Consider the following 12,059-nt stretch of genomic DNA (forward strand, 5'->3'; position numbering starts at 1 on the left):
TGAGGCCCAGTTCTCAACATCAGATGTTTGATGAAAAAGTCATTAGTCGAGCATGACCGGCATTATTTCTGTGATAGTATTACTGTGTGAGTGTTTGTGGGTGTGAATATAATCGTACTATATGTATATATGTATATACGCTATTTGATTGAGGTAAGGCCGACTACACTGGCAAACTATTATAAATTTCATAAATGACTGTAATCGCTGGAGACAATTGTTATCGCATGCACGTCTGTAAAACGGTCTAGCCTCCGTCTCACAAAGTTCTCCTCAAAACTATCTCAATTTTTTCAAATTCAGTCGAGAATTGGACTCAGTGCGCATTACACGGTTTTAATAAAATGTTCGCGTTACGACTGTACAGCCTTCTTCCAATAATTGTGGCTTTGCCTAGTCTCTTAGAAGGAGCTCGCATACTGGCAATATTTCCCTATCCGGGTCCTTCGCAGTACATTAATGTTGTTCCGTATTTAAAGACACTTGCCTCGCGAGGTCATGAAGTTACTTCAGTGAATGCATTTCCTCAAAAGAAACCTGTAAAAAACTTTCGTGATATTGCCGTTCTGGAAGTATTTCAGTCCTATGATGGTGAATAGATTTATCTCCGCTACTGTCAAGCTTCAAAAATATTAACACATGTTGTCACCCCCTTTCAGATATAATCAGTGAAGTGAGTGAGGCCAAAAATTCGTGGGATGAAAACAATTTTATAAACGAGTTTTTTATCAGTGTAACAAAGGCAGTGTTAAACAATGCTGAAGTACAACGCGAGCTCCTTCCACATGGTAAAGCTCAGTACGATTTAATCATTGTAGAGGCTTTACGAACCGATGCACTCTATGGATTTGCTGCACATTTCAATGCGCCCATCATTGGAATTTCTACATTTGGCACCGACTGGAATATTGATGAGTTGGTTGGCAATACTGCTCCTCTTTCTTACATACCGCTGGTCACCGCTGGTCTAAGTGATCGAATGACCTACTGGGAGAGAGTTCATAATTTTGTTGAGACATCCGTAGCTTGGGTCAATTGGAAACTGAAATATCACCCAGTTCAGGTCAAGCTGTATGAGCAATACTTTCCTCATGTCGCAAAAAAAGTTCCATTGGTTGAGCTATCCAGGAATTTTTCATTAGTTCTACTCAATCAGCACTTTTCGCTCAGTTTCCCTCGTCCCTATGTTCCAAATATGATTGAGGTGGGAGGACTACATATATCCCACAAACCTGCCCCATTGCCGAAGGATTTGGAAGACTTTATCGAGGGAGCTGGATCAGCTGGTGTTATCTACTTCTCACTTGGATCAAATATTAAAAGCAAGGATTTACCTGAAGAGCGCAGACAAATGCTTCTTAAAACTTTTGCAAGTCTTCCACAACGTGTTCTGTGGAAATTTGAGAATGATCAGTTGCCGGGAAAACCGTCTAATGTGTTTCTTAGCAAGTGGTTTCCACAGCCCGACATTCTAGCGCATCCTAATGTGAAACTTTTCATTACTCACGGAGGCTTGCTGAGCACGATTGAGAGTATTCACCACGGCAAACCTGTGCTCGGTTTGCCATTCTTTTACGACCAGTTCCTTAACGTGGAACGTGCTAAGCGAGCTGGTTTCGGCCTCGGTCTCGATCACAAGGAGATGACATCCGAGGAACTAAAAAATACGATTCAACGATTACTGACAGAGTCCAGTTTTGCGACAACAGCTCAACAGATGTCAGCTCGGTATCGAGATCAGCCGATGAGTCCTCAGGAGACTGCTGTTTGGTGGACAGAGTATGTTCTGCGACATAAGGGAGCACATCACATGCGGGTTGCGGCCCAGGATCTTAGTTTTGTGGAATATCATAATCTAGATGTGCTCGGAACGTTCGTAGGTATTATTGTTATAGTACTTGTTGCAGCTACTTTGATCGTATGTAAGCTCTTTGGTTTGGGCAAAAGTCAGAAGGTGTGCAATAGAAAAAAATTGAAGGATCAATAATATATTATCGACAATGTGTTGAAATTAGTTAAACTCTAGTTCAAATAGAATATATTAAATGTGAAATGTTTTTTTCAACCCGACATTCTAGAACAGCTAAAATTTTTTTTTAATCTATTACTGTATTTGTTTTTTACCCTTTTAAAATTTATTTGATAAATAAACACAACATTGTAAAATTTCTAAGACGAATGCTTACTCTTATCTGAAAGTTTTTACTCTTTACAGCGGATGTGTGGAAAAAATTATTGTAGCTAAAGTAGCTATCAAACATACATACATATGTTGCGCACGCTCTTAGATTTAAGTGCGAGCAGCTGTTCTGGCACGCTGTTACAGAGGCAATTGTTATTGCCTGCATGCGTCGGGGAAGCTATCTTATCTCTTAATCACAAACGCGACACCAGATTCGCTCAGTTATTTAATTCTGTCGTGAATTAAAATTAGTGTCTATAATGCGGTCGTACAAAAATGTTCGCGTTCGGATTGTGCAGTCTTCTTCCCATAATTATAGTTTTGCCAAGCCTATTAGAAGGAGCTCGCATACTGGCAATATTTCCCTTTCCAGGTCCTTCGCAGTATATTAATGTGCTACCATATTTAAAAACACTTTCCTCGCGAGGTCATGAAATTACTTCAGTAAGTGCATTTCCACAAAAGAAACCTCTGAACAACTTTCGTGATATTGCCGTTCCGGAAGTATTTAAGTCATACGACGGTAAATAAATCAATCAAACCTACAGACATTAGAACTTCTATAGTTGATGGTGTCTTTTTCAGAAATAAATAGTAAGATTGGTGGAGCTACAAATTCGTGGAAAATAAATGATTTACGAAACGAGTTCTTTGTCAGTGTTACAAAGGCAGTGTTACACAATGCTGACGTTCAACTTGAGTTGCTAAGCCCCGTTAAAGATCACTATGATTTGATCATTGTCGAAGTTTTTCGCCAGGATGCACTTTATGGATTTGCTGCACATTTCAATGCGCCCATCATTGGAATTTCTACATTTGGTTCCGACTGGAATATTGATGAGCTAGTAGGCAATACTGCTCCACTCTCTTATATACCATTGGTGACAACTGCACTAAGTGATTATATGACCTACTGGGAGCGAGTTCATAATTTTGTTGAGACAACTGTAGCTTGGCTCAATTGGAAACTGAAATATCATCCACTTCACGTCAAGCTGTATGAGCAATTCTTTCCTCATGTCGCCAACAAAGTTCCATTGGTTGAGCTATCCAAGAACTTTTCATTAATTTTAGTTAATCAGCACTTTTCGCTCAGTTTCCCTCGTCCTTATGTGCCAAATATGATCGAGGTGGGAGGACTACATATATCTCACAAACCTGCCCCATTGCCGAAAGATATTGAAGACTTTATCGAGGGAGCTGGATCGGCTGGTGTCATCTACTTCTCATTGGGTTCAAATATCAATAGCAATGATTTACCTGAAGAGCGAACTCAGATGCTACTCAGAACTTTTGCAAGTCTTCCACAGCGTGTTCTGTGGAAATTTGAAAATGATCAGTTGCCTGAAAAACCGTCTAATGTTTTTCTTAGCAAGTGGTTTCCACAGCCCGACATTCTAGCGCATCCTAATGTGAAACTTTTCATTACTCATGGAGGCTTGCTGAGTACGATTGAGAGTATTCACCATGACAAGCCTGTGCTCGGATTACCATTTCATTACGATCAGTTTCTTAACGTGGAACGTGCTAAACGAGCTGGTTTTGGACTCGGTCTCGATCACAAAGAGATGACATCCGAGGAACTGAAAATTGCGATTCGTCGACTACTGACTGAGTCCAGTTTTGCGAAGACAGCTCAACAATTATCTGGTCGCTATAAAGATCAGCCAATGAGTCCGCAAGAAACAGCTATTTGGTGGACTGAATATGTTCTGCGACATAAGGGAGCACATCACATGCGGGTTGCGGCACAGGATCTTAGTTTTGTGGAATATCATAATTTGGATGTGATTGGAATGTTCGTCGGTATTTTTATTATAATTGTTTGCGCATTTGTTGTGATTGTACGCAAGTTTTTGGGCATTGGCAATAGTCCAAAAGTATTCAGTAAAATAAAATTAAAAAGTAAATAATGCTGAAATTTATTATAGGAATTTATGCTTTCAATAAAATCATTAAGACTTACAGTAATAAATCGTTTACTTTATTCGAGTCGCAATTATTATATAATCCCTGTACACATGGTAGAAAGTATTGATCGTTGGTTGTCTGTCTGGCATTGATTGTACATATTTATCACTCATTTGTATGCAGCTCATTATGGTATGGATAACACAAGAATATACGAAAAATATGCATTAACCGCTGTCCAATCAGTTGCATACGTTTCGTATGCATAATATTAAATTGCAGTACCATTTCCGTTGTATTCGAACGGTTTTATTTGGCCGCATCATCAAATGCTTAATCAAAAATTCATGAGTTGAATATGCTATTTGTTGAAGTTGATGTTGTTGGTTGCTGGTTTCTGGCTGCTGGTTACTATTAGCAATGGTATTTTGCATAAAAAGCTGAAGCTGCTGTTGATATTTATATAAAGTATTCATGATTTCCTGCGATAAAAGAGTATCAAAGAAAGTATCTTAAAATATCACTTGAACATTTGGAATCATGTTTAGCTCTAAACACTTTCTCGTTAACTTTAATTATGTGAAAATCACAAATACATGTTTTTTTCAAAATTCGAAAAATATTTTTCATTTGAGGCACAATATCTTGTTATTTCCTAAGCCTTAACTTCATTAAGTATGGGCTTTAAAATAAAATATCTTTATAATTTCATTTTATACATACAGGTTGTAAGAAAAAGCCCCCTGGACAGGGATTTGACACATATAATTTATATTCAAATCTTGCAATGAGATAAAATTAATAAAGATACTGAGATATGAAATGTGCAAAGCTGTCTGAGTATCTTTGTTAATTTAATGCATGCATATTATACATCAAAATTTATATTTTAAATATAATATATAAAATAAAAAGCTTAGCTTTTTCAAGATAAGTAACAAATCGATTAGTAGAACTAAATAAATCGCAACATTCAATATTGAATTCGAGTAGCCGAGTAAATTCGTCTATAGCTTTTCATGCTTGTCTTTTTTTGTTGTGTTTGCTTAGGTATATACATTTCTTGCTGTTCACTTTTAATATGGCCGCTATTACAGCCGCCAACATTTCCGGAGCGGACGCTGATTTTCCACTGCAGCCATGGTCCAAAACAGTTGCAATAAGTTGCGCAAAAACTTTTATACGCCTTTTGCACGAGACCCTTTGGCCACCGTTTTACCACCCACCACCCGCCGCCTAGTTTTCACTATGCTGCCAGCAACAACAATTGTCGAAAAAAAAAACACAAAAACAAAAATAACAAAACAAAAATAAAACGAGACGAAGAAAACAAAAGCGTTGAGTGTTGGGCGGACGTATGGACATGGGCGTGACCATGGCACTGCCACTAGCGTTGCTTTTGCTGGGCTCGCTGCTGAAAATTTGAACGCGCTGATGGGCATTTTTACAACTGAAGCGTTAACTATGCGAAACTAGCAAACAAAAAAAAAGTAGAAGAAAAAGAAAAAGCCCAAAAAGAATGGGCAAAAAGTTCAAGAGAAACACTGGGCTTGGGTGCAGTTAAAATCGACGATAGCTATACAAAAATATTTCCCATTTTATTTTACAATCTCAATGCCGGCGGCAACCCAAACCGACATCTCGCTGCAATTTTTATTAGCAAAATCAAACACTTAAAGTGTGGCTGGATTTTATCGACAATATACACACGCAGACTATCTTATAATACTTAATCTTGAACCTTATCTCAATTACGTTTCACTTTTGCTTTCGCTGTCTGGCGACCCAAGAATAAATTCTGCAGTCCTCCCCATGCCCGGCGTATGAGCAAGAGAATACAATAGAGCACAAATAAGATGCCTCCATAGAGCACCAGCATAGCATCCAGGTTATGATATTGCACAAAATCGAGATCCTGGGATGCACTTCGCAAATACTTGGCACCCTTATGCCTGGTTACATGTTCCACCCAGTAGACTGCACGTTCCAGTGGCAGTTGTGGCTGATCTCTATAGCGAGCGGACATGTCTTTGACCAGTTCAATGGCCTGTGGCTCTTGAAGCAGCTTGTTGATCGCCGCCAGTAATCTTTCCGTTGTTAGCTCTTCGTAGTTAACTGTCTTGCCATAGCCATTTTGCTCAGCACGTGCCATATTAAGGAATTGATCACCAAAAATGGGAATACCCACAAATGGTTTGCCATGATAAATCGATTCTGTGGTGCTGAGCAGACCACCGTGTGTGATGAATAATTTAACATTCTCGTGGGCCAATATATCGTCCTGTGGGAACCAGTCCGAGATAAAGACATTCTCTGGTTTACCCGGCAAATTGGGTTCTTCAAATTTCCACAGCACGCGTTGCTTCAGCTGGCTGAAGGTGTCAATTAAAGCTTGTCGCTTTTCTTGTGGTAGATTTTTGCTCTTTAGGTTGGAACCCATGGAGAAGTAAATGACACCATGTTTAGCACCCTTGATGAAATCTTCGATGTCCTTGGGCAGAGGACTGCGATTACGGTGAATGTGCATGCCACCCACTTCGATCATATTGGGTGAATATGGCCGGGGGAAGCTCAGTGAAACATGCTGATTGAGCAGAACCAAGGCAGCATTACTGCGCGTCTCATAGAAATCTTGTTTGTTATTGGGAAAGTGCTTGTTGAAGAGCTGTTCCTGTTGTGGCAAGTAGTAAAACTTCATGAACAAATACTCGTAGGTGAGGAAGGCCAAATTGATGACTCTTTCGACGAACGACATGTGATCGGAGAATTTGAGCAGTGCATGAGGCACATAAGAGGCGGGCGATGGCGAGCCAACCTAAAATAAATAAAGTCAGTCGATTTGAATAAAGTATTTTAATTCTAATGATTACCATATCAGTGTTCCAGCTGATGGCGCCAAAAGTACCGAGACCAATAAGTGGTGCGTTGAAATGCTCAGCAAATCCAAAATGCGCTTCGTTCAGAAATACTTCGTTGATAACTGCATCAAAAGTCTGATTGGAATCTTTCAATTTCTTAACAATTGGATCTTGAAGCAGCGTATCGGTCAGACGTATACCTAAAATGTAGTCCGAGAATAATAATCAGCAAAGCTTAGTTAAGATTAACAATTCTTGCGAAATCTTACCCATGTCATAGAATCCAACAATTTGTTGTATAATTGGCTGTTCCGATTTTTTCAATAAATTATCTATGTCACCTGGAATGTAAAGAATAAATATTATTGTTTGAATGTTTGTAAAATAAACATATATATAAACGCGTAAGTATCAAACTATTAGCGAAAACTCATTAAGGTAATTGACAGTTGAGCTTTGATATTTTTTCATGAGAAGGTTATTGCAACTGTTAGTTCTATGTAATAAATACAAATGTAAGCTACTATATAATTAAATATGAAGGCTTTAATTTTCACAAGTAGGTAGTGGTCACATCATCATGTATTTTCTGCTACACAAACTTAAACTTGTTCATAGTTGAAATTATATAGAAATGTGATAAGCCCCGCGGCTTTTTGCTTATCAATATTACAGAATTAAGACTGCATTAAAATATTTACCTCCCATGGATTTCAAAATATTTGGAACGGGCACATCATTAATATTCTGAATTGGTTTCTTTAGCGGGAAGGGCGAGATCAAAGTCACCTGATGACCAGCGGCTGCCAAACCTTTGGCCAACGCTGACCCGACATTATAGTGAGATCGAGCACCAGTTGGAAGCACCATTAGATAGTTGTAAGCTGTCACGGAGCCCAGCAACCCAAGCAGCAAGAGCGCGTACAAACTGGTTTTATTGCGTGACATTTTTCACTATTTCACTATTGTTTTTCGATAAACAATAAAAATAATAATTTGTGTAATTATTGTGATTTTGGAACGCAGAACACTTGTATTCTTAAAAGCACTTGCAGGCGGCGATCTTTACGCACGATCGTTCCGCAGTAAACTGACGAAACTCTCTCAGAAGTCACGCAAATATATATGTGATTTTATTCGGTATGTGAAACACATGCCAGGGATTGAAACTGCTATTCATGGAGGTTGTTCGGCTATACCGAACGTTAGTTTGCGCTACAAACTCGTTTTTTTTTTTGTTTTGTTATGTTATGTCGTCAAAGTCACAATGACTAGGTTAATTCTTATCGTTTGGGTCGGACACTTAATTATTTGAATTTTGAATGAGAAGTGCCTTTGGGAGCAGGCTAGACGGAACCATGTGTAGCGCTTTTTGTCGTCTTTATCTTGTTTCTCTTCTTTCTTTATTTTGTTTTGTTCTCATTCGTGTTTCTGTGCACAGCCGGCTTTCTATACCGAAATAAATAGATTGCTTGTTTGGGTTCTGACGCAATAATTCACACAATCTATAAAAAAGAGTCAGACGGCCTCAAACCAGACGATCATATTGTACTTTGATTAATTTCTTGTTTTCTAAAAGATTCTTATAATCATTATATATTACAAGTAAACAAAATATTTTATTTTCAAATGCGCTCTTCGCACTTTACAAGCTCTTCAAGAGCGGCATTCTCTCTTAGATGTTGTGTGTTCAAAGAGAAACATGCTATTTGAAAACGAAAATAAGTGGGAGCATTGAATGCTCTTAAAACTTTTTTAAAATAATTTTTTATTTATGAAATTTTAAAAACAAAAATTTACTAAGTTAATTATGTAAAATATCAATAAATAATTTATTCTAATTTCTTTTTACCTTTTTTTGACTTTTCTTGTTTTTAATGCATTTTACTATGAACACCAACAAGCCAATAATAGTAAGTAAAGTTAGGATCAGCCCACCAAAGATCAGTGCTAGCACATCCAAATTATTGTACTGTATGAACGATAAATCTTGTGAGGCACTACGAAGGTACTTGGCACCTTTTTGCCTAGTCACATGTTCCACCCAATAGACAGCACGTTCCAAAGGTGTTTCGTGCTGGTCACGGAACCTCTCAGACATGGCACGCACCTGAATCGTATAGCTGGGATCTCCGATAATCTTATCTATTGCACTGCGTAGCTTTTCGGCTGTTAGTTGATCAAATCTGACTGCAGCTCCGTAGCCAGATTGTTCGGCACGTGCCATATTCATGAACTGATCACCGAACATGGGAATACCCAGCACAGGCGTGCCATGATAAATCGATTCGGTGGTGCTCAGCAGACCGCCATGAGTGATGAACAATTTGACATTCTCATGTGCCAATACATCGTCCTGGGGGAACCACGTTGAGATGAAGACATTCTCTGGTTTGTCGGGTAAATTTTTATCCTCAAATTTCCACAACACGCGCTGCTTTAGTCCACGGAATGTGGCAATCAGCGCATCACGTTTGGGCTTTGGCAGGTCGGCGCTCCTCAAATTGGAACCCATGGAGAAGTAGATGACACCGTCTTTGGCACCGTTAATGAACTCCTCGATGTCTTGGGGCAACGGTTTGCGTTGGCGTTGCACATGCATGCCACCCACTTCAATCATGTTGGGTGCATATGGTCGTGGAAAACTGAGCGACACATGATTGTTTAGCAGCACAAGTGACGCATTTCCACGCATCTTGTAGAAGTCTTGCTTGTTGTTCGGAAAGAATTTGCGATAGAGCTGCTCCTGCCTGGGCAGATAGAACAATCGCTGATAGGCAAACTCGTAGGCTGAGTACAGGAAATTGTGAGTGCGTTCCCAGAAACTCATTCGATCACTAAACTGCAGCATAACATTTGGCACATACGAGAGCGGCGAAGGTGTGCCAACCATGTCAGTAGTCCACGAGGAGGCGCCAAATGTGCTGAGTCCGATGAGTGGTGCATTGAAATGTTCTGCGAATCCAAAATGTGCCTCATTTATGAAGACCTCGCATATAACTGCATCATAGGTGCGATTCTCTTTGAGCAGTGTTTGAACAGCTGGTTCCTCCAGCAAAGCTCTGGTTATGTCCAGACCCATTCCATGGAAAGTAGGCAGACGTTTTATAAGAGGCTTTTTTGCGTTCTCGAGTATTCGCGCCTTGTGCGCTGAAAAAAGGAATTTATTATATTAATAATATTTATTTAACTCTTAATAGAAATAAACTCCAAATTGAGCACACGTATTTGATTGTACTTGCGATATCAGTCGACGTTTCAGTGATAACAACTACGTGCCGGCTTTAATGTAAAATCCATTTGCTACTTACCATCCATAATGGGTATTATGCCCGGTAAGGGCACATCCAATAAGTTTTTAATAGGTTTCCTTTGTGGAAATGCCGAGAGCACCGTCACTTCGTGTCCTGCAGCCACCAATCCCTTGGCCAGAGCTTGTCCAACATAGAAATGCGACTTGGCTGTTGTTGGCATAACCATCAAGTAGGAGTAGCCAAACACATGGCCAAGACTGGCCAACAATAAAGTGCACAAATAGAGCAGCTGCATTTTGATATTATTTCCAGTAACAAAGCTACCATACAACTGACGATCAAACCCGTTATGCGATTTTATATACTCAAGTAAAGAGGGAATTTAAAGAGATAAGAAGTAACACTTGGGGATTTTTCAATTGTCAAAAAGATTAGAACCCAAAATTGAGTAAAATTTCCCCTATCAAAAAAACCAACTCTTTAATTGTCACTCTTTGATTAAGAGAAAGTGTGAAGAGAAAACTTAACTCGATCAAAATATTTATAAAATATGAACAAATCCGAAAAACATTAAATAGACGTGCATGCATAAAAAGCCATTACGCGCTTAAATTCAAATATAATATTTTATGCGAGTCTGTGCGAATATTTTGGGTTGGCTGTTGAACGTTATATACAAAGCCAATTTCGGTTACGCATCGCTTGGCAGGCCCAAAAATAGATGCTAATTTATATGGCAGCTACCATTATGGGGCCCTATGTTGAAAACTCAATATGTCTATATGGTAAATACATTGTAATGCTTATTGTTGTTATTGTTGTTGATGCTGAAAGCTTTCAGCCGCAAACAATACACGTGCCCGTTGATTGATTTCGAAATAGAATGTCAACGAAAATAAACAATATTTAAATTCAGACAAGGGAGATGGAAAAAAAAATTTAAATAAGCAACAGAGCATTAAATTAAACAGAATCACAGTTCCATTGAAACCTTTACACACGCTCATCGACTGCCATCGCTTCGAGGTGCAAACGCTCGAAATTGAAGGAAATGAAATGCCAAAAAGACAAAGTTTCCGTTGCCCGCACCAATCTGACTGTGTCCTTCTCTCTGTCTCTGTGTGCAATGACATTGAAAAGCAGTCGAAAAAAAATATGAAAATGTATGTTATGTGAGCTGAAAGTTAGCTATGCAAAAAACTTTTTGATGGTGCGCTGAAAGTGAAAAGTAAATTTACGCATAAGTCGCTGAAATGCACAGCGCAAAAAATTTAAGATATTTCCAACGGTGTGTGAGTGGGTGGAGAGTGTGAGAGTAACTTGCAAAAGAATATGAAATGACAAAAATGCGAAATGAAACGGAAGTTCAAGCTGATTTGTTTGCAGGCAAAGTCAGAGCAGCCACAAGCATAGCCACACACATACACTCCATCGCCATCCGCATTCGGTAGACATTTTGCGAGCGGAAGCGGAAGTTGCGTTTCAATCGTGTGCGCCTGATGAAGTTATGACTAACAGCAGCAACTGAAATGCCTCACAACACATGTGGCTTGCCCTAAGCATTTCAATGTGAGTGCAAATAAATTTAGCATAACAATACTTTGCAATTTGTATACGCTCGCATGCGCGGCGTATGCGTGTTATGTATGTTATGTATATGATTTAAATATAATGCCCATACATTTTCGCACAATCTTAAAGATACCCACACCCACACAATACGATTTTTTTTCGTAATTTCTGAATATGAAATTCATTTGCTCATTTGACAACAATAATTTCAGTGGCGAGCATCTGCTTTGGACGTCGCGTCGCGGCATCGCATTTGAAGCGTTTGCCGCAAATCTTAAGCTC

The 12,059-nt window shown here is 39.1% G+C and overlaps 4 protein-coding genes across 4 annotated transcripts; 2 read left to right on the forward strand and 2 right to left on the reverse strand.

Annotated features, from left to right (window-relative positions):
- Positions 1-283: 283 nt before the first annotated feature.
- LOC117575797 (UDP-glycosyltransferase UGT5-like) lies at positions 284-2,167 on the forward strand. Its single transcript, XM_034260175.2, has 2 exons — positions 284-591; positions 660-2,167. Exons 1-2 carry the CDS (start codon positions 345-347, stop codon positions 1,985-1,987), a joined length of 1,575 nt encoding a protein of 524 aa, XP_034116066.1. The 5' UTR covers positions 284-344; the 3' UTR covers positions 1,988-2,167.
- Positions 2,168-2,449: 282 nt separating this feature from the next.
- On the forward strand, positions 2,450-4,489 carry LOC117574638 (UDP-glucosyltransferase 2-like). The gene is made up of 2 exons (XM_034258536.2): positions 2,450-2,705; positions 2,768-4,489. Exons 1-2 carry the CDS (start codon positions 2,459-2,461, stop codon positions 4,093-4,095), a joined length of 1,575 nt encoding a protein of 524 aa, XP_034114427.1. The 5' UTR covers positions 2,450-2,458; the 3' UTR covers positions 4,096-4,489.
- A 1,193-nt stretch (positions 4,490-5,682) lies between these two features.
- LOC117574637 (UDP-glycosyltransferase UGT5-like) lies at positions 5,683-7,976 on the reverse strand. Its single transcript, XM_034258534.2, has 4 exons — positions 7,653-7,976; positions 7,221-7,292; positions 6,964-7,151; positions 5,683-6,908 (listed from the first exon to the last, which is right to left on the reverse strand). The coding sequence occupies exons 1-4, from the start codon at positions 7,897-7,899 to the stop codon at positions 5,841-5,843; spliced, it is 1,575 nt and encodes a 524-aa protein (XP_034114425.1). The 5' UTR covers positions 7,900-7,976; the 3' UTR covers positions 5,683-5,840.
- An 839-nt stretch (positions 7,977-8,815) lies between these two features.
- Positions 8,816-10,524, reverse strand: LOC117574639 (UDP-glycosyltransferase UGT5-like; the record flags this gene model as incomplete). Its single annotated transcript, XM_034258537.2, has 2 exons — positions 10,263-10,524; positions 8,816-10,101 (listed from the first exon to the last, which is right to left on the reverse strand). Coding segments are annotated over exons 1-2 (1,524 nt in total), but the record flags the coding sequence as incomplete, so codon positions are not given.
- Positions 10,525-12,059: the final 1,535 nt, after the last annotated feature.

This window comes from Drosophila albomicans, chromosome 2R, assembly GCF_009650485.2.
Source record: "Drosophila albomicans strain 15112-1751.03 chromosome 2R, ASM965048v2, whole genome shotgun sequence".
NCBI lineage: Eukaryota > Metazoa > Arthropoda > Insecta > Diptera > Drosophilidae > Drosophila > Drosophila albomicans.